The 21416-nt window shown below is 35.0% G+C and overlaps 2 protein-coding genes across 2 annotated transcripts; one reads left to right on the forward strand and one right to left on the reverse strand.

Moving 5' to 3' along the window:
* Positions 1–911: 911 nt before the first annotated feature.
* LOC132096038 (CMRF35-like molecule 1) lies at positions 912–4380 on the forward strand. Its single transcript, XM_059501157.1, has 8 exons — positions 912–1070; positions 1451–1771; positions 1896–2213; positions 2371–2398; positions 2566–2735; positions 2951–2994; positions 3485–3565; positions 3742–4380. The coding sequence occupies exons 1-8, from the start codon at positions 1025–1027 to the stop codon at positions 3793–3795; spliced, it is 1062 nt and encodes a 353-aa protein (XP_059357140.1). The 5' UTR covers positions 912–1024; the 3' UTR covers positions 3796–4380.
* A 2110-nt stretch (positions 4381–6490) lies between these two features.
* LOC132096048 (leucine-rich repeat-containing protein 24-like) lies at positions 6491–13192 on the reverse strand. The gene is made up of 4 exons (XM_059501162.1): positions 12744–13192; positions 9633–9911; positions 8471–8639; positions 6491–8111 (listed from the first exon to the last, which is right to left on the reverse strand). Exons 1-4 carry the CDS (start codon positions 12900–12902, stop codon positions 6946–6948), a joined length of 1773 nt encoding a protein of 590 aa, XP_059357145.1. The 5' UTR covers positions 12903–13192; the 3' UTR covers positions 6491–6945.
* Between the last annotated feature and the right edge of the window lie 8224 nt (positions 13193–21416).

A 21416-nucleotide genomic window follows, 5' to 3' on the forward strand; every position in this document is an offset into this window, starting at 1 on the left:
GTTTGGGACCTACAGCTCTCTACTGGGCTGATGATGTAGGTTGAGCTAATAAGTTGGAGCAGGTGTTTCAGGTTAATTAGAAACTATAAAAAGCCTCTGATTCCTGTGAGGGAATCACAAGGGTGTGAAGAGTTGTTGTTGGTTTGTGCTGTGTGTGGTGCTTTTGAAGGAATGAACATAGCTTTGTTGAGAAAGTAGGATAATGTTTCTGTAAAACAAAAGTTGTAGGAAATGCTTCCCTTTGTTCTTTTGGGTTATATCATTTCATTCTCTTTCGAGAGTTCAAAGAGCCAATTTCTTGAGTTGTGTGTATTTTGGCTTTTCTTAAGCCTGAAAACTTAGATTTTGATGGGTCCCAAATTTCAGTATTTCATGATAAACTACCCTTTAAGAGTCAGTGTAATGACTGAACAAGCACATGCCCCCTATATGAACCGGAATAGTTAAAGGGTACTTTCTTTTGTGAATGTAGTCTGTTATGCTAATAACTGCTATTTGCATTTATTTTGCTTGTTGAATTGCTTTGGATTGGAACCTTGGACATTTTTTTATAGAGTTAATACAATAACAATACCTGTTAATACAATGCTCTGATAAATAAAATTATTCCTCATTTGGACACACTGAATGTTTTTTATTTGTAGCTCAAAACGTGTGTACAGTATATTCTGTCTAGTTCAGATTTGATGCATAAAACACATGAACATGGCATACAATATGACAATAACTGTCTTTTTTTATTATGAATGCTCACTAAGCTAATCAATCAGTTATGCCATTGTTTTGACATTTATGATACTTTGTATATTTTTGTGTATATTTAGACGCTCTTGTGTCAAACCATTACTGCAATAAGGATGTGATCTAGCAATGTGTGTGTGTGCGCAATATTTGTCTGTGAGGTCTCTGCTTACTTCATTTTTTATTACATTAGTGAATGCAGTAAAAGGAACTGCTTATTTCTCTCTGACAGGAAGAGAAATGTTCATTTCAGGTTCTGCCTTTTACTCACTCTGACGGTCACATGGCTTGTTCTCCATTTCTCTTTGGTGTTTTACTTTGCACCGCAGGTAAGATGCCCATTCTACACTCAAAACATGGCTTTAGCTTTGTTTATGTAAACTATCCTTTTTTGTTGTCATGGTTTCGTTGTGTGTGTAGTTTTTTAGGCTACACTGTGGGGGATAAAGTCCCCACAAGGATAGCAAAACCTGACATTTTTTACATTGTTGGGATCGGTTTTCGGTCCCCACAAGGGAAAGAAAATTAGAAAAATCTTAAGTGATGTTTATCTGAAAGTGTGACAATGCAAACAGGTTTTCTGTAAAGAGTAGGTTTAGGGTTAGGGTTGGTTTAGGGGGTCAAAAATATATTTTGGTCAGAATAAAAATAGAAGTCTATATGGAAAATCCCTGCAATTCATAGAAACAAATGTGTGTGTTACCTACAGGAACTTTGAGCATGAAGACATTAGATCATGTAACTCTGAAAGAAAATGGAAGCATTACAATCCCCTGTCTGTATGAAAATCAGTATAAACCAAACTTAAAATACTGGTGTAAAGGGTATTTTTGGAGTTCTTGCCAAGTTAAAGCTCATGCAAATGCTACAGGGAAATGGACAATAACCGATTATCCAGCCTACAATATTTTTACTGTGAAACTCAACAATCCAACGGCATCAGACTCTGGATCTTACTGGTGTGCTGTGGAGATCGGCACTCGTGCAAACCCAGATTACAGAAAATATTTGTATGTAACCGTTAAATCAGGTAAATAAGTTATTGTGGTGCATTAACATTATTTTCACATAGGTTTTAATTAACATTTAATTTCACTATATTGTTCTGTTTAATATAGAATATTTAACTCATGGTTTTTGCTGTCTGTGTTCAGCTCCTGATGTGTCTGTGGTGAGCAGCAGTGTATGTGGACATGAAGGTGGTAATATCAGTGTTCAGTGTCTCTACAGTTCTGGATATCAGAATAAAGTCAAACAGTGGTGCAGATATAAAGATCAGAGATGTTATACAGTGGGGAGGACTGACACATCCCAGAATTCATCAGTGCAGATCAGAGATGATGATGGGAGAAGATCTTTCACTGTGTTGATGACTGGACTGAGACGGACTGATTCTGGCTGGTACTTCTGCTCTGTAGGAAAACTGCAGGTTCCTGTTCAACTCCTTGTTCAGAGAGACAATGAAAATAAAAGTATGTGTAAGTCTTACTTACTTACTTCCAGTCTTACTTTGACAAATCATTCCATTTACATGAGACTTAACGCAACTTAACGTGATCTTTATAATATTTATTATTATTATTTAAAAAAATTATATCATCTTTTACTTTTTTTGTCTTCTGATCTCAGCTGAAAGTGACGATGCTGGTCTATTTCCGTAAGTAAATCTTGAATTTATCAAGTCAGATAACCACGGGTATAAGTAGACATAATTTCATATTCAGTTAGGGGTGAAAATATTTTGCCGCATTAAAAAGCAACTTTTCTTAATTAGGTATATCTTCACATTTGAAACCCATTAAACTATTCCATTTTTAATAACAGCTCCATATGCAGGAACCAAACAGCAGGCAAAAATATGGAGGACAGCAACTTCTCCCCTGACGGCTCATCTGACCAGATGCACTGGACTTTTCTCCTCCTCATTACTGCTGTGCCTCTGCTTCTGTTACTCATGCTGGTTTTAGTAATCTGGAGGCTTGTACAAAAACACAGTCAGTTCTTACACATATATATTAAATTCAAAGCATTATTCCACAACTGATGCTTAAAATCCAATTTCACAGGAGTTATTGCACTGTCGCATTACATTACCTCGGTGAAAACTCCCAATGAATATCACTTATTTTTCTCATTGGTATATTATTTTGAATAGAGGAACTTTTTTAGATTTCTTGTGGTTTTGTAATATGATTCTTCCTGTTTTAAGAAGGGGCTTTGATCCGAAAACGAGGACCAGACGTCTATTCTGTGGTATGTGTTTAGGCCTTAAAATGTCAACGTCAGACTAAAGATCATTCTCACCATGGAAGATCACGTTTTAGTTCAATGAGAATACAGACATTCACAATTATAAAGATAACAACACAGAGGAATCATTTTCAGAATGATAAAAATGTTAAAAACTAAACAGAATCTATTGGACTTTAAAGAGTGCTCACAATGTTGCCAAGTTGGCAGTTTTAGTGTGTAATTAAGGTTAATTTTAGACTGTTGCCGCAGGCTAAAGCTATCTCAAGGACAAATTTGTCGGAGGGAAAAAAATGTATTAAGCTAACTTTGGCCTAGTTTTGATTATCAATTGGGTGAAATTTTCCCCCGCAGACCTTGAGATTTTTAACGTTATTTTCCTTTGGTGTGGACGTTAGTTATCGTTCTTGGTGTTAATGGCCCTGTGCACTGTATAACACTCATTCCATCTAAATAATCTTTTGAAGTGTTTTTTTTTTCTCACCTTTAACAGGCAAAAAGTCCAATGACTGTCGCGTATGACACTGTGGTCTTCAAGAAAGCAGAAGATGGTGAACAAAACCAGGTCTCCATTGTAAGTATACTATTACATGGCTGATAATACACATAACGTATAGCATATATTTTCTTTTGCAAGAATATGATGTAATCTATTTAATGAAATTATCTTTGGAAATACATGATGTAGTGGCCCACTGATTTATTTAAATTAATCTCACTCTGTCTTGTGTTTTATTAAATCATTCTCAGAGCCATCCTCCTGAACGATATGAAGTGACCTACAGCACTCTGACTCTTCAATAACAGATGATCTCTGGTCATTCACATTATGAATATTACAATGTTAAGTAATGGCATCTTCTGTTAGGAAATTAAGTGTTGCATGCATGAAAGGTCAAGATTAAATCAGATTATTATAGGCAATCTGTAAAAGTTTCACTGTTGGTAGAGGTACATTTACTTCTGCTATTCTGCTTTTATTCTTAGTTGATGTAAGAAGCAAAACTGAAACATCTTTAACACGTCAGAAACTGACACAATGAGTTCTGGTCAGTTTATGATTAGTTACACAACTTCAGAGAACCCAGAAAACAATATGCTGATTTACTGGATTAGGCCTACTCAATATTTGTCTAAGCATAAAAAGCATTTTTTTTTTTATTGAGCTGCTATATATTTTAGCATTTTTATTGTTGTTTGTGTAAGGTTTAGTTGTAAAAAGTACTTCAAATGAATATTTTTAATGGATATACGATTAAAATGTAATAAATGTTAATACATAAAATGTCTACATGGATCTCATTCAAGGTGATATTACTGTGTGTGTGTGTGTGTGTGTGTTTCCAACTCAAAATGTCTACACTAAAATAACTAAAACAGAAATAAAAATGATACAGACATTTTAAACTTATGACACAAACAAACAAAATGGAAAAAAATTTAACTAAAATTAAAATGAAAACAAAAAAAAATGTACTCTCTCTGTCTCTCTCTCTCACTATCTATCTATCTATCTATCTATCTATCTATCTATCTATCTATCTATCTATCTATATTTTTTTTCTTTTTTTTTGTTGGACGGAAAATTTCAAATAAAGGCATAATTTATTCGGATAAAATAGGTTGATATTTGATAGACATTTCACAGAAATACACAAACTATTGTAATGTTCAGCAGAAGCTTAACACCTTGAGATGTTCTCACAAGCTGAAATGAATGCTTTATAATTATACAGTTTACCCTGATGTGTTCACTACTCAATAGTCCATGTAATGCTGGGGAAGAGAAAAAATACTCACTCGAAACAATTGTTATATGTGTTATATGAAAGAAACTGGTATACCTAATAACTTACAAAAGCTAGCTGTGAATGTAGAGTCCTGTTTGTTTATTCACAGTGTTATTCCACCAGAGGTCAAGAGGAGAGCAAACGAGCTTCAGATGGGAAATAGATGCGACTGCTTCAGTTGTATCCAGGCTAGTGAACAAACCTCCCACCCGCTTTTGGTTCTTGTTTACAGCAGATTTCATTTTCTTCTGCAGCCTGCCGTTCACAAATAAATCAGGACATCAGGAATGCATCAGAAAAGAAAGAATACTTGAAATATGTAGACAACATTTGCAAGAAGAAAGACATTAAGCTATTCACACTGCCTGACACATAACGCCGGACACAGGGACATCCCGACAAATGTACTTTGCTGTTGTCCTCAGTCTCTGTCCAAGAGGTCAAACCCTCAGCCTGGATCACGTCATTTCACAGTCACAAGACAAAAAAATATATCCGTTTTTGGTAATTTCATGTAACCTCTTCTATTAAAGGTAGGTAACTGCTCTCATTCCATAACCTTTGCTGCTAATGAAGGAATAGTTCATGCAAAAATGAAAAATGTATTCATTTATTCATCTTGTTTTTTAAAGAAAGTCTCATAGGGATCATCATGGCTGTATTTATTTTGTAAACAATACAGTAAAGACATAATATTGTGAATAAATATGCTATTTAAATATAATTTTAAATGTAATTTATTCATGTGATGCAAAGCTGAATTTTCAGCATCATTCTCCAGACTCCAGTGCCATATGATTCTTTAGAAATCATTCTAGTATGCTTATTTTCTGTCAATGAATTATTTAATTATTTATATAAATGATTAGTATTGAGAACAGCTGTGAAGTTTCATACTTTTGGGAAAAATGTGATAATTGTTTTTTTTTTCAGGATAGAAAATTTAATAGAACAGCATTTATCTGAAATGGAAATCTGTTGTAATATTATAAATGTCTTCACTGACCTCAATCTTTTCAATGCTAACCTACATCCAATGAATTATTTCACTGCACTACTCTTGGAAACACTTTTTTTTACTCTCCGTATCCTCACTTGCATTTTCTTCCTGATCTATTTTTGCAAGTTTTACTTTACAACTATCTTTTCTCTCTCTTCCCTTGCTCCCCTATCACTGTTGAAAATTGCAATTTAAAAAAGAAAATATATAAATTTCTTTAATTTTCCAAACCCATATGCTTTTACTTTTTCCTATGTGGAACACAAATGAAATCTAGTTAAATATGCAGAATGGAAAATGGAATATGTTTTTGAAAATAACCTTAAAATGTATCATAGTGCTTTCAAAGAAATCTCCATTTGTGATTCTACAGAACAAAACAATCATGCTAATAATGCAAATGGTAACAACTTTTGGATGAACTATTCCCTAAAAGCTGCTGTGTGCAATCCAAGAGTTGATTATAACTAGCCATTTATTGGTTAATTTCACCAAAGAGAGTAAACACTGATGTTTTCTCTGCTTGTTTGAGCCACACAATATACACGTTTAGAAATGAAGGTTCCCAAAGGTGTTTTTTGTTTCAATGCAACTGAAGAACCAGTTCTGGGTTCCCAGAATCAACCTTTCTGTGATTAGTTCTTAAAATAACAATTTTCTCTTTATGTGAAGAACATTTACTCTAAAGAACCTTTTTTATTTTATTTTTATTTTTGCTATAAATAACTTTTTGTGGAATGAAAATGTTCCATGATTGTTAAAGGTTCTTAATGGAACAATAGATGCCAATAAAGAACCTTTAATTTTTGCATTGCTCAAAAGGTTCTTTAGATAATTAAAATAATCTTCACACTAAGAACAAAAATATATTTTATAAAACTGTTCACTGACAGGTTCTTTAGGGCAACCAAAAATGGTTCTTCTTTAGTATCACTTTTATTTTAAAGAGTGTAGCAACACTGACTCAACCACTTCCTTCACCTTCAGACTTTTTGCAAAAATATTTTCGGTAGCACTGAAACTACACACCCTAGCTTTCAGATCTATTATTCCTTCAATGCTTTTCACACAAAAAAATAATACATTTGTGCTCTCAGAATGAAAGGAAATTCAGCAGGATAAGATCCGATGGCAAGAATCTTGAAGTCTGTCCAAGGATCCAGTTCAGCAGTGGATCTCATAAGCGATCTGCGTGTCAAACAGCAAGCTCTGGTTCATGAACAACCCTTCAGGATCAAGCGGAGGTCCTTCGCCTCCTTCTGCAGGAGCCCTGCGGGGTCCGATCCCTGCGGCCAGGCCAGGGGTCAGCATGCACTCACTGGCTTTTAGTGTTGACCCCTGTTGGCTGCAGGACGGCGGGGGAGGCAGCACCGGTCTCGCACGGTTTAACACATACATCTCGTGGCCACGTTCATCCCGGTACTCTTCAAGTTGAGCAAACGTGGTGGGACCGTCGGAGTAGTCGTTGACGTAGAGGATGCTTTCCTCTTTGCTGGCACCATATCCATCTTCCTCTTTCTGCCGTTGGCGGTGGCGACTGTAAATCATGCAGAGAAGCAACAACGCTGTCAATGCCAAAAGAGAGATTCCCACCGCGATGGCCGTCTGGGTCGCGGTTCCCAGTGCGTTGAAGTCCATGCTTTCAAGCTCATAAATCGGTTCCTGACTCACGTCCACCGAAGAAGGATGATAGTAAGACGAGGAATGCAGTCGAGGCCAGATTTCCGAGCGGGACAACGACGAAGACATATTCACCGACAGGTGAAAAGTCACCCGAGCCACTCCGCCGGGATTCCAGGCCTCGCATTCATAGCGTCCGGCATGCGCCACTGTGACGTTGCTGAGAAACAGCATTCCACTTCCCGTGTCGGGATCAAAGCTTTCCCGGTCACCTCCGTCGTCGGTTCCTCCTCGGACCGGCCCTCGACTCGCCGACCCTTCTTTTCCACCAGGCCTGGCCGTCACCAACCTCCCTACGGTCTTGGCATCTCCGTCCATCCCGACCTCCTGCACCAGACCTCTGGGAGACAGCTGGGCTTTTCCGTGGGACGCTTTCCTCCAGGTGACTTGTGGCTGCGGGTATCCGGATGCCTGGCAGGACACACGGAGACTCTCCCCCAAACGCACTGTCAGGTGGCTAGGCTCCAGTTGCACTATGGGTGGGATGCAAATGAGGCTGTTTGCAGGAACCTCGACCAGACTGAGATGGGAGAGACGCGGAGGTTCGGCGCACAGCATCCGACGCTCAGCTGAGCTTAATAGCCTCTGACCCTCTTCATTTATCCAGCCACGCAGCCAGTGCAGAGCGCAGTCACAACGCCACGGGTTATCTGTAAGAGCAAATGCAATATAAGCCTCTCAAAATACAGCATTATTAAATATTTATTCAAACAGAATCTCTGTGCAAAAATATTTAAGAAAAAGTAAAGCTGGTCTGACATCTAAATGCCATGCGGTACGTTTGCAGGCCATGAAACTCATTTAACACTGGACTGTTTTATAATGAAAGTTTGGATCTTGAATATTAATTATTTTACTTAACCTGGCAGAGCTACCAATGGAAGCATTTCTTAATTAATGTTTATGACAATCTCACATGTGCTTTTTTAAAATCTTACTGACCCCAAACTTGTGAATGGTAGTGTAATTTCCGATTTGTTTCTTGCATTGGCTAACGTGAACCTCTTACCTGTGACCCTCAGCACCTGCAGGCTGACGAGGGGTTTGAGTGAAGCAGGGCTCAGGGTTCTCAGGTTGTTCCTGCTCAGGTCCAGAAGAGCCAGAGATGACAGACCCACCAGAGCTTGATCTCCCAGCACCTCCACCACATTCTCCTGCAGATGCAGCTCCTGCAACCGCTGCAATCAGCAGTTTATCACAATGATCTCCCATTGTTTGAATGAAACGTTCTAGTTTACTTTGAACTCCACAGATCTTTGATAGTGTCAATTAGGGAAAAAAAGTATTATTTCTGTTAACAAATCGCATTTACCCCAAACGCAAAATAAAAATCCATGATAGAGTTTTGATGACTTTACAAAAGATTAAAAAATATCTAGAAATTGTTTATGTACGTTGGTCAGAAGAGAGAAAGAGTTTGCGAATTTGCAGTCACTCCCTTTAACTAACATAAAAAAATTATATATATATATATATATATATATATATATATATATATATATATATATATATATATATATATATATATATATATATATATATATATAATCAGATTCCAAGCCAAAACAAATATTTACCAAAATACACAGACATTATGTTAAAAAGGTTTGACTCCTAACCCTAGGGTTGTGTGTTCGAGTCTTGGGCTGGCAATCCCACGACTGAGGTGCCCTTGAGAAAGGTACCAAACCTCCATCTGCTCCCTGGGTGCTGCAGCATCAATTTCTTTCCACTACTGTGTGTGTGCTTTGGATGGGTTAAATGCAGAGCACGAATTCTGAGTATGGGTCACCATACTTGGCTGTATGTCACGTCACTTTCAAGTGTTTGACGTTAGAAATGGGCATTTGAAAATATGCTTTATCTTCGTTTTTCTGGTAGGTGGCACTAGTAGCACAGAAACTCCCTAGCCTACCTTAAAAAAAAATAGTAATTTTAGTCAATTACACGTCTTTCCCATGCAAAAATCACTTATTTCTCTTTACAGTTGCATTTTGGAAGTAACCTCTTTTATGTAACAAGCCAATAAATTTACAGTCTGACTCCTAGTTGAACCTTTATTGCCTATTTTAACTACTATTTTAGTCACATTAATGCCATATTAAATGTTACATTTAAAAAAAATCTTTTGAAATGTTAAGACATTTGAATGTCACAGAGTGTCACTCCACCTGCAGTCCCCTGAAGGTGTAGTCCTGGAGTCTGGTGATCTGGTTTCCTGCGAGGTAGAGGATGCGCAGGTGGTTCAGACCGCCGAACACGTCAGCTGTGATCAGGTGGATGCGGTTTCCATTAAGTGCCAGCTCCAGAAGCAGACCCAGGTTTCTGAAGGCCCCGGCCTCCAGCGTGGAGATGCTGTTGTTCTGCAGATAGAGGTAGTGCAGCTGGCCGAGGTCAGATAGATCCCACTGACGGATCTGTCCAATGGCATTGTCCTGCAGAAAGATGGTCTGGACAGGACAAAACATTAGTACATTAACACAGGTTTGTGACATGGTTCATTTTATGAACTAACATTAAAGAATTGTAATCAGAAAGAACTAGAGATAATCAGTTTAACCTGTATTTCTTACCGATAGTCACACTTTTCAGCTTTAAAATAGCTAGTCTAAATAAATAACACAATTCAGTTCACTGAGAACAAAATAATAATAATAGTAATTCAATATTATTATTGAATGTATACAATATATAATAAATCGATATAATTGGTAATTTATTTAATATTTACTAAATATATTGATATTTATATTTGTTGTGATCATTTAAATAACATTAATTATTGAATTAGTATTATTGTTGTTTAATTATTGTTGTACATAGTATAAATATTGTTAAAGGTGTTGTCCTTAATAATAATATAAATTATTAAGTACATAAATAATACATGGCACATAATACAGTGACAATTGAATTAATAATAATATTAAAACAACCAAAACAACAACAATAATAATAATAATAAAATAATTATTGTAAATATGATTAGTATTATTATTATTAATGCTGTTTTCATTAATAATCTAATTAATAATAAATTATATTAATAGTGGAATTATAATTATCATGCTTATTTATTAATGTTGTAGTCCAATGATCATTTAAATTACATTAACAATGGAATTAATTATAATGATAATGATTATTTTATTATTATTATTTTATTAGTAATAATAATAATATTCATACTCAAATTATTATTATATCAATAGTAAGATTATCAATATTGTACATATTATTATTATTATTATTATTATTAATGCTGTTGTCATTAATAGTAATATTAATACTAAATTATATTAATAGTAGAATCATTATAGTTATGTTTAACTGTATTCTAATAATAATTTAAATTATATTTATACTGGAATTATTATTATGTTTTATTGTTGTATTCTGATGATCATTTACTTCAAAATAAAACAATGAGTTGCTTAAAAAAAACTTTATGAGAATCTGCATCACTCTCATTTTATAGAAAGCTTCAGTGATTATAATGGCGGTCTGGTTTTGACGTGCCAAGTATAAAAGCAGCATCCGTCTCATTCATGTCAGCTTGTGTTTCTGTCCTAATCAGTGACAGCAGCGAGAGACTGCAGACAAAAAAAAAACGAACCCTTTTAGGCTGAAACAAAAAGAAAATGTTTCTTTCTTTATCCGTTCCTCTTCACTGTGTTCCAGATGAATGCAGAGTGAAAGAAGGTTTTCTTTAACATGAAACAGATCGATACAAAGCTTCGGAAGTGTTGCACAATTCTGAATTGACTATCCTTGAGCCTTAAACATGCAAACAAATCAATTAGCAGCATCAGAAGGGCATTCATTAATAGGCTTTTACAAGAGCAGAACAACTGAGTGGCCTGTCTTCACTCTTTTAACTGTATTAATGATGCAACATAATACACTGATTAATTTTCTAATTGATTTCTATCAAGCTATTGTCTGTGATCAAACACAGGCTGAGCCGAAGCAAATTTCTTGTGAAGCATAGGTTACACAGGTCAACTGAGCAATTTATGCGCGCCGGCTCATGAATATTCATGAGCTGCAGTAATGTTAGTGATGTGACTGGAGCAGATACAGAAACATGCAAATAGGGTCCAGAGAGTGATGCTGGCCACGATTTAGTGAATGATTCTGGAGTTATGATTCATGGTTTCAATGTCAGGTTTGCTGTATTGTGGGTCAAGGTGTAGATGCAAACAAAAGAAGATATAATATTTTATGATTTAGGGTGATCGGATGACCAGAATAAAAAATTGGAACAGGTTGGAAAGTATAGCGCAAGTGTTCCTTTCTCATAGTTATATAATTTTTTTCCCATATTGTTTTTAACATTTAGACAAATAAACAGTATGCAACAAAAGCACAGTAATAATCATTCAAAAAAAAAAAAACAATCATTCATGTAATTTAAAGATTGTTATTTTTTTCTGTTTTCAATTAGTTATTTTGATTGAAATTATTAAATTATGCTTTAGTTATTTTGATTCAAAATGAATAAATAATTTTACATGTCACCGGAAGTATAACGCTGACACAGAAGTATTTTTGAAAGTCTATGACGTTGGATGTACAAAGTTTTATTTAACATTTATAACAACAATAATCACCAAAAACACTAACAATAAATAAATAAATAAATCAATCAATTCTTATGATCTGAATATTTATCATTTATACTAAAATACTTATTTCAATTAAAATAACTGAAAATTATTAGTTATAAATTAACAATCACCATAGGAACTATTTCTGATGTTCTTTTGCATATTTTTCCATAATGTTTTGGACATTTATTATAACATTAAAACCAAAAACACAAAAATTATTCTTATTATTTGCATATAATTACTCATATACTTACATTAATGACTTATGATTAAAAATTTTAATTTAATTTTAATTTTATAAATGTGCATTGCAAAATATATTTAATAAATGGTTAGGTTATAAATTGATGCCTTTCACTCTTTAAAATAAAATTTTCCAAAAATGGGTTTTGCAACGATGCAAAGAAGAACCATTTTTTGCTTCCCCAGAGACTTAGTGCAAGATTCAGAAAGTTTTCATTTCAGTTTAATTTCTTCTTAAGAATGTTTTTTTTTTTTTGGCACCATAAAAAATCTTTTTATGGGATGAAGAGATTGGCATGAATGTTGAAGGTTCTTTTGGAACCACCAAAGCTAATGTAGAACCATTTCAAAGGACATGCTTGTCCCCAATACTGTATTTTGAGAACGACCCACCTATGAACATCCACATGCATTTGTGCGACTGACCTGTGTCCCGTGTGCAATGCCTTGTGGGAACTCTTTGAGCCCAGTGGATCCACATTCAACGGTCAAACTATAGCAGCGGCACCCAGATGGACAACCGCCCGAAGACATGCACAGCTGGGCCAACATGAGCAACACCACAGAGAGCTGAGGAGGATTCATCTCAGAAAGAACTGCGAAAACAGGAAAGAGGGAATGATAGAAAAGAGGCGGCAGAACTAGGGCAAAAGAGAGGAAAGAGAAAAGAAGAAAGAGAGAGACGGGTTGCAGTTAAATCAGTGGAATAATTGTCCAAAAGGGAAAGAGAGAGAGAGACAAAAAGACAGGGCTTGTTAAAGAGCGCATGCACGTGTGAGTTAATCGGATCCGTAACGCATGAGAATCCTGCTTAAGTGGATCGGAAAATTGAATCCTGCCGAGCAGAAAGGGAAGTAAGCGTAGAGTCAACATAAGGAGGGGGAAAAAAAGTCTGAAAGATGGATAGCACTCTCTCCTGCCTGCGGTTCCCTACAGAACAGTCTCTTAGGAAGAATCTGTGGTGGGCTTTGGTTAATTAAACATGAGGCTTGAGGTGCACATGCTCATGCCTCCAGGATCTCTCTTCTGTTTTGAGAGAATATGAAATACAACACCAAACACTGCCCGGCGAGCTCTACACGCTTCTCCTGGGAGAGCAGATCAAACCCTCAGCCTGCTCCACTCGCCTCATCCATCTCAAATCCCCAGCTCTTCATTAAGACATGGATTATAAGAGTTATGAACACAGACATGTGCATTTTGGCCCCCTGGTCCCAGAATTACAGCATACTGGATATACTTCAGGGCTGGACCGTATGATTGTATGAAGTGCTGGAAATGCGTTAGAAAGTCTACCTTGGTGTATATATTAATACATATTCATATTCTGTACCCAACACCTAAGATTTATTTAAAAATAATCTTATCTGTTAGTTTGTGTTTATAAAATTGCATTGCATGTTAAAACCTGGTTATTTAATAGTCTGTACACATGTACAGTTTATTTGTTGTGTTTATTTGATCAAAGTTAAAATTCTAAAATAGTGAAATATTATTTCTATTTAAAATAGCTATTTTTCTAGTTGAATATATTTTATGTTATATAAAGCAACAATTAATCATTAAATGAATAAAAACAATAAATAAATCAAATGCATAATAAAAAACTGCTTACAATGACATCTGAACATCAATTATACCCTGACTGACTGTGATTTTGTTGTTGTGTCACATTTTCACTGTGGACAGTTAAATTACTTGTTGCTAGAAACTTGTGGTGCCTGCTTAGAACTCAGTGAAACGTGTTTCAAACCTAATTTGTGTTTTATTAAACAGAACAACATGGAAAAACAAGACACAAAAATACTAAACCTCTCTGCACCTGCCAGCAATAGCATCATTTGTGCTTTTTCAGAAAAACAGCTCTTTCTTTCTTTGGCTGCTCTGTTCTAGATAAATTCAGAATGAAAGAGAGTTTGCCGAGAGCCAGAGCTTCATCCACACCTCAAGAAGGCTCACAAAATGGATCAATATAGAGTTCTGTGTGCGTTTAGCAGTTCTAGGTCATCTGTCTCACAGCTTAGAGCCTCACAGATGCCTCTGAAACATGGAAGTTACTGAAAAAGATCAGCACTGAAAGATTTAGAGGTCCAAAGCATGGGGATCAAAAGTGACATGAGGCGGATTTGAGATAAGAGTGCATCTAGAGCTCCTAAATAATGTTCAAAACATTAAATATGAAACGACATCTCATTTTTCAAAAAAAGACATAATAATGCACAAAGAAAGAAAGATTGTCTCTGCGGGGACAGATAACAATGAATTGTTTCGTTTGGCTTCGATGTTGATGTGATACATTTGGGCTGTTCTTCGCTTAAATGTGTCATTGAGTGATGAACCATGAGCAAATGTGAATATTTTATGCCTGTTGCTTAATTTAGAGAGTATTTGAGAGGACAGCGAGCTCGATTATTGCAACATGACCCACATAAGCTTTTTATCTGCTCAAAGCAGAAAGACATGATAAACATCAGTGGAGAAATGGCAGTCTATTCGAGTCCACTGTCCTGCACTCAAATGCTGTTCTCCTGACGCTGGGGAAAAGAGAAAAGAAATCACAATGGATAGAATAAAGGGGGGAAATGGGAAATTCTGAATGAGTTTTGGTTTCAGTGCCTTTCTTTTACTACGTGTTACGCCTCACAAACATCTGCAAGCCAAAGAAAGCAGTCGTGAAGTGTTGAAAAGGCGATGTTCTGTGAGATATGGCGCTCTCTTACATGTGCGTCTGGGTTCTGAAGTGATTCTGCCAGATGAGATCCCTTAAAAGCACCGGGAACGTCTACAGAATTTAATATTTAGAGGCTCCACTGTGCTTTATCATGAGACCGCGTGTTTGGAATTCACTGCATTTCACTCCAACAACTGCAGAGTGTGTTGAGAATGGAAAACGGAGGAATGATGAAAGAACTGAAGTTTCAGCAGATGTCATATCTCAGACGGATGGATAGACAGACTGACTTAGTGAAAAAAGATATTTAATGAGAATAAAATGTAGCCAGAGACTGCCTAGTCCACCTGAAATTGAATGAATCATTAAAAGTGGCAATTGTATACCACAGGTGGTTAGAGTATGAAAACATAACCAATTTGTGACATTGAAGAGGTCAAGGTTGGACTGTTGGGCCACAACATGTGGGAAAAAAGTGACTTTTCTCCAATGATGGACTGTTAATTTGGCTGTTATTTATTTATTTTTATTTATTTACCTTTTTTGGAATGCAACATAAATTATACTTTTAGTTGAGGATAAAATTTTTTAATAAAATAAGAAAGTAATCTAATAGAAAATAATATGTTTAGATGAATAAATAACCATTTATGTTGCTTGCCAATAAAAAATATTGGCAAGCAACATAAATCTTGCTTCTAGCTGAGGATTTCAAAATAAAGTGCAACAGAATAAAGAAAAATAAAATAATAAAATAAAATGTATGAATGAATGAATAAATAATTGATTTAATAAATACATAAAAATAAATACATACCTAAAATACAATTTTAATAAATAAAAAATAAAATTCACGAATGAATTAGTTGTTTATTATTATTATATTTACATAATTGCTTACACAAAAAGAAATACATAAGATAATAATTTAATAATAAATAAAATAAAATAAAAAACAAGACTTCTGACATTACTTGTGCTCATGTCATTGCAAACTTTATTTCTTCTGTGGAACACAAATGGAGAAATGTTGTCTTTCAAGCTTCAAAAAAGACAAAAAGCACCACAAAAGTATCATAAAAGTGGTCCAGATGACTTGTAATATTTCAAATGTAATATTTTGCAATATTTTACATTTACATTTAGTGATTTTGCAGAAGCTTTTATCCAAATCGACTTAAAAAGTCTTGGAAGAGGCCGCCTGCAGCCTCTGAGGCCACATGATTCATGATGCTTTGAGAAATGGACTAGAACTTATATCATTATTCATTGATAATCCTTCCCTCCAGTGAACTGTTAAACACAGCGAGCGGACCGTTGAGAACCCTGTCAGTCAGGCTGATGAGAAGGCCGACAGACAAAGAAATAGAGGCTAAACAGATGGTGCATCCACACATTCCCTTAAAAAACTATTCTAGAGAAAAAACATTTCTATAAAATCCATACTGTTTTGCAGCAAATTCAGTACATCAGTTTCTCAAACACCTACAAATAAAGAAAAAAAAAGAGCTTCATTCATCAGCGGACAGCTTGTGTCTTGATGATATACAGTACAAATGTCAGTTTGCTCCAGAGATATTTCTACTTTCATGAGCCTGGTTATAATTCTGTTCGCTCTGGATGAGCTATAAGGCCTGTACAGATCTGACAAGTTAATATTCTCTGGTTTATAGTTTGTAGTGATGCTGAATGGAGTAATGGCTGATTCTGTGAGCAGGCAGTGCTTTGTTTGCTCTTGTCTGAGAGCAGCGTGGAGGTTTTCATATCTACAGTGCTGTATGTAAGCGGCTGATTCGTGAAATGGCACTTCATTGAGGACTCTGGCCCTGAGCAAGAGCGTGTAGACAGACGACTGTCCTTGTGCTGGGAAAGCTGTACTTTAGATGTACTACAGTATGTGTTGCTCTGAATAGGAAAATGTGAGCTCAGTGAAGGACAACTGAATGTTAACTGTGGAGCTGTTATTTGTCTGTCCTACCTTTTCTAGAAAATCTAAGAATTAACGACAAAACCATGGTCAAATCATATTTTTGCCACAAAATCTAAAGGGGGGAAAAATTATAATAGAATATAGCAAATATAAAAATCAAGTATCATGGTTTATCAATACTATTTTATATACACTCATGTTCATAATTTCTATTTCAAAGAAATTATGTTCTTTTGTTCATCAAATAAACCCTGAAAAAATATGGTTTTCACAAAAACATGAAGCAGACCAACTGTTTTAAGAATTGACAGTAATATTTTAATATGTTTTTGAGCAGCAAATCAGTATATTAGAATGATTTCTGAAGGATCTTGTGACACTGAAGACTGGAGGAATGATGCTGAAAATACAGCTGTGCATCACAGGAATAAATTAGATTTTAACATAACTCAAAATAGAAAAAAATATATTTTTAAATTGTAAGAAAATTTCACACTATTACTGTTGTTTAAATTCTTTTGTACTTTCAAAAACATAAAAAATGTATTATTAAATTAAAAAGAAATTGCAGGAGAAAATTCTTCAGAATGTTCTAAATGAAACAATTGTAATGTTCCTAAAGTACCCATGAATATCTTCAAAAAGACATGGGTTAAACTCTTAGACACTACACTTTATCCCCATGAACACACAGCATGCTCTTGGGTTTTCAGTCACATATACAGTCTTGGTAATAAAATCTGACGACACGTCTAGATCTGAATGAGTTGTGATTGCAATGAATGAACTCCATACGCTTCACCTGTCAGCCTCGTATAACATCATATTCAGATGTAATGTGCTCCCAGGAGTGCTCTCTTTAATGGGCCAAGCTGGAGAGTTACGACTGACCCATATCATCTATACGAATCACAGCTATCGCGTCACCTGACACCAGCATTCATCAACTCTAATGTAAGAGCAGAACGCTGAGTCTAAATGAGAAGAGCTGAAGTGATCAGATTCAGCATGTCAAGAAGAGATAAGAGAGAGAAGGTGTGAGAGAGAGAGAGAGAGAGAGAAAGAGAGAACACACAGCGATGCCCTCCGGCCATGCCTCCCATGTTGTCATGGAAACAATAGCACAGGGTTTGGATTCTGAAGGCAAGGCCTGCAGGCAATATCACAACCGAGAGCAGCGTTAGGCACTCAGGAACAAGACTAATAAACAAAGGACGAGCCAGATCAACAGAGGGGAAAAAGTGAACAGGGAGAAAGTGAACAGGGAGAAAGAAAGAAAGAAAGAAAGAAAGAAAGAAAGAAATTCAGTGCTTGCCGTGGATTACCTTTCATCTGCCTAAAGTCAAATGTGCCATTAGCATCACTATATTGATATGATGATTTACATGATGTGGAAGATGCAAACATAATGAAAAAATATATATATCCAGAATAAACTGCCAAAATCAATATTTGGTTTTACTTAAAGAAATGACAGAATATATTACTGGGTAAATAGAATTTAGATAAAGTTGATTAGTATATTGTACTCCTCAAAGTAATAATTATAGTAATAATAAGTATTTAAATTAATGTGACTTACAAAAGAGGAACAAAAGCAATTATTAAAAAAGCCAACATATTCATAATACAATGGTAGGTTTATTAGACCAGATAATAATAATAATAATAATAATAATAATAATAATAATAATAATAATAATAATAATACAAACTAATAAAAATAATATAATATAAATAATATAAATTTGTTTTTTTTATCAATATATCAATATTTATTAGATTTCATCCAGGTTTTAATTTAACAAGTAAACCTTGGTGCAAAATTAAAATATAACTTTTTCATTTGATTATATTTAAAAAGACTAATAAAATTGTCTAATAAAATATATTCATCTAATTACCACCATTCTTGGTAATATATTTTTTTACTCGTATAACACATGAATCCTGAATAATGAAAACAACAAAAATTGCCATAGGCCACTGAAAAATATTAACATTTTATTATTATTTTATATTTTATTAAATATTTTTCTTTTTTAATTAATTGTTAGACTAATCAAATTGTTTTAATTTGAATAATTAGTCATGCTTTTTGATAAAATATTGTTAAAATTAAATTAAACCCATTTCAATTCAATTTCCATTTCAACCAGAAGATAAAAAGTCTTAGAAGGATGGATGTTAGCCATATCTACAGACCAACATATGTATGACCAGAAACCTTTTAAGACTTTTTTTGTGCCTTTCATCTTCTGCTAGGTTTGTAAGTGAAGTGCAAGAAAGAAAAAATAAATGTTTTCTAAAGAGAGAGAGAGTGTGTGTGTTGAAATGAGACGCTAAAGCATGTAAATTGTTATGCTCTGCGATGTCACTCGAGTGTTTTTCCTCTGTGATTGTGTGTTTTGGCAATCACAGCACACGAGGGCAGTAATCAGAGACTCAAACACACTTCCACCCCGTAGTCTTCTATCATTTCAATCAGAAGTGAACTAACACAGTCCCAGCAAGCCTCTAAACCTAACCTCATACTGTCTCCGAATCAATTCCAGGCCTATATGTATTTCTGGCGTGTCACCAATTTAGCTAGAGACTCTGAATTTTGTATGGTCCAAAGAATAGACACATCTGCTTGTTATTTAATCACAGTAGCGTGTCCAGATGCGGTTTGCTCAGATCGATAATTCTGGTCTCTAAGCACAGATCAATACGTGTGTGTGCGTGTTTGTCAGAGGAGTAACACTGTCCACTGATTTGAAAACTTTTTAAGATGCAAATCAATATGGGAACCTGAGAACGAATCTCATGAAAACAGGTCCAATTTTGCATTTCACCCCAAAGCCATGAGATTATTATTTTTTTTTTTTCAAAAGAGAAATAAGGCCCAATTTGGCATCGTGGCATTATTTTTATGAATATAAAACTAAGCACATTTTCTCTGAAATTCTCATTTCCATAATGCATCCAGATTTAGTTTTTTTGTGTATAATTACTATTATTCTTTATAATGATTCTCATTATATTCTCAAAACTGTAATACTGTATTTTTGTGCAGTACAAAACAAAACAGCTTTTTATAAAAGCATTAAATAAAAGACAGTGGAAAAATAACTGCATTATATTATTTTATCACTTTTTTGAATTACAGTTATTTGCATTACAGTATGTAAGAAAATAGAGTAATAACACTGTAATAGTACTTAAATTAGCTTTAATTTGTTGCTAAATATATCTAATATCTTCGAGCATGATGTGTCCAATTTAAATTCCCACACAAAGCTCATTGTTCTTTACACATGCTGGGAGTTGTAACATTACAGAATCCACACGTGTGCAGTGTCTCGCTGGATGATTTTATCGATCGCTGCTCGGTTATTCACTGCACGCTCATGCGAGTGTGACACTGTGCTCTTGTGCTTCTACGCTGGACTTTCAGCTTTCAGTCAGTACAGTCAGATAAGCCTAAAAAGAGTCCAGTGTCATCACCTGTAGCTCAAATTCCAGCTCTGTGAGCTCAATGCCATTCGCAGAGGTCGGAAGAATAAGGAAGAAGCTGCGTCTAAAATCCACATCCAATATGACTTTTAACCAATATTGCCTATATTCACAGCATCTTTTCAAAGCACCTGCTCAAAATACATTCATTGTTAAACTGGGGTCAACAAAAAAAGCTGATGCTGATACTGATCTATATACATTTTATAAAGTTTATATAACAGATAACAGATAGATAGATAGATAGATAGATAGATAGATAGATAGATAGATAGATAGATAGATAGATAGATAGATAGATAGATAGATAGATAGATAGATAGATAGATAGATAGATAGATAGATAGATAGATAGAACAAGTTGTATCTATCTAGACAAAGATTCCTGGCCAGGCAGATCAATCAGTCAATCTCTAATTGACACAGTTTATAATAATTTCACGTTTCCAGTTCCATGCCAGATTTCTGCCACATGGATTTCTTGTATGCTTGCCATATTCAGAGTCTGACAGTGGCGTCTGTTGTAAAACAACAGACATATTGCATTACATGCACTCAAACTGTTGTTGTCTCTGTGCTAGTGAGTTTTAAGTTTGCATCCATTGGCACTGTTATAAATCAACCAGCCTTCATTGAAACTGTTAGGCAGGAACATAAACTAAGAAAGTATGCATAGTTTAAAGGAATATGTTGCTCTTTGCTTCCTTATATCTTTGTGAAAATAGTAAAAAAAATATTCTTGCATGTGACATCAAATAAACAAGAGTTAGATCTTAAGAAATCAGATTGCATTTACCTCAGTACCAGATTACATATCAAACAAATGCTCTCTTTGTCTCCTTCTCCATGTGGATGGATATGCACTGCACTGAATGGCCTTAATGATGCTGATTTTACAGTATTGGCGTCAGAGTACAATGCTCAATATGAGAGACATATTAAAAGTCATGCATCAAAACAATAGGTGCACAAGTGCATTTCTCCTTCAGTTTGCTGCAGG

The sequence above is a fragment of the Carassius carassius genome, chromosome 20 (genome assembly GCF_963082965.1).
Source record: "Carassius carassius chromosome 20, fCarCar2.1, whole genome shotgun sequence".
Taxonomy (NCBI): Eukaryota; Metazoa; Chordata; class Actinopteri; order Cypriniformes; family Cyprinidae; genus Carassius; species Carassius carassius.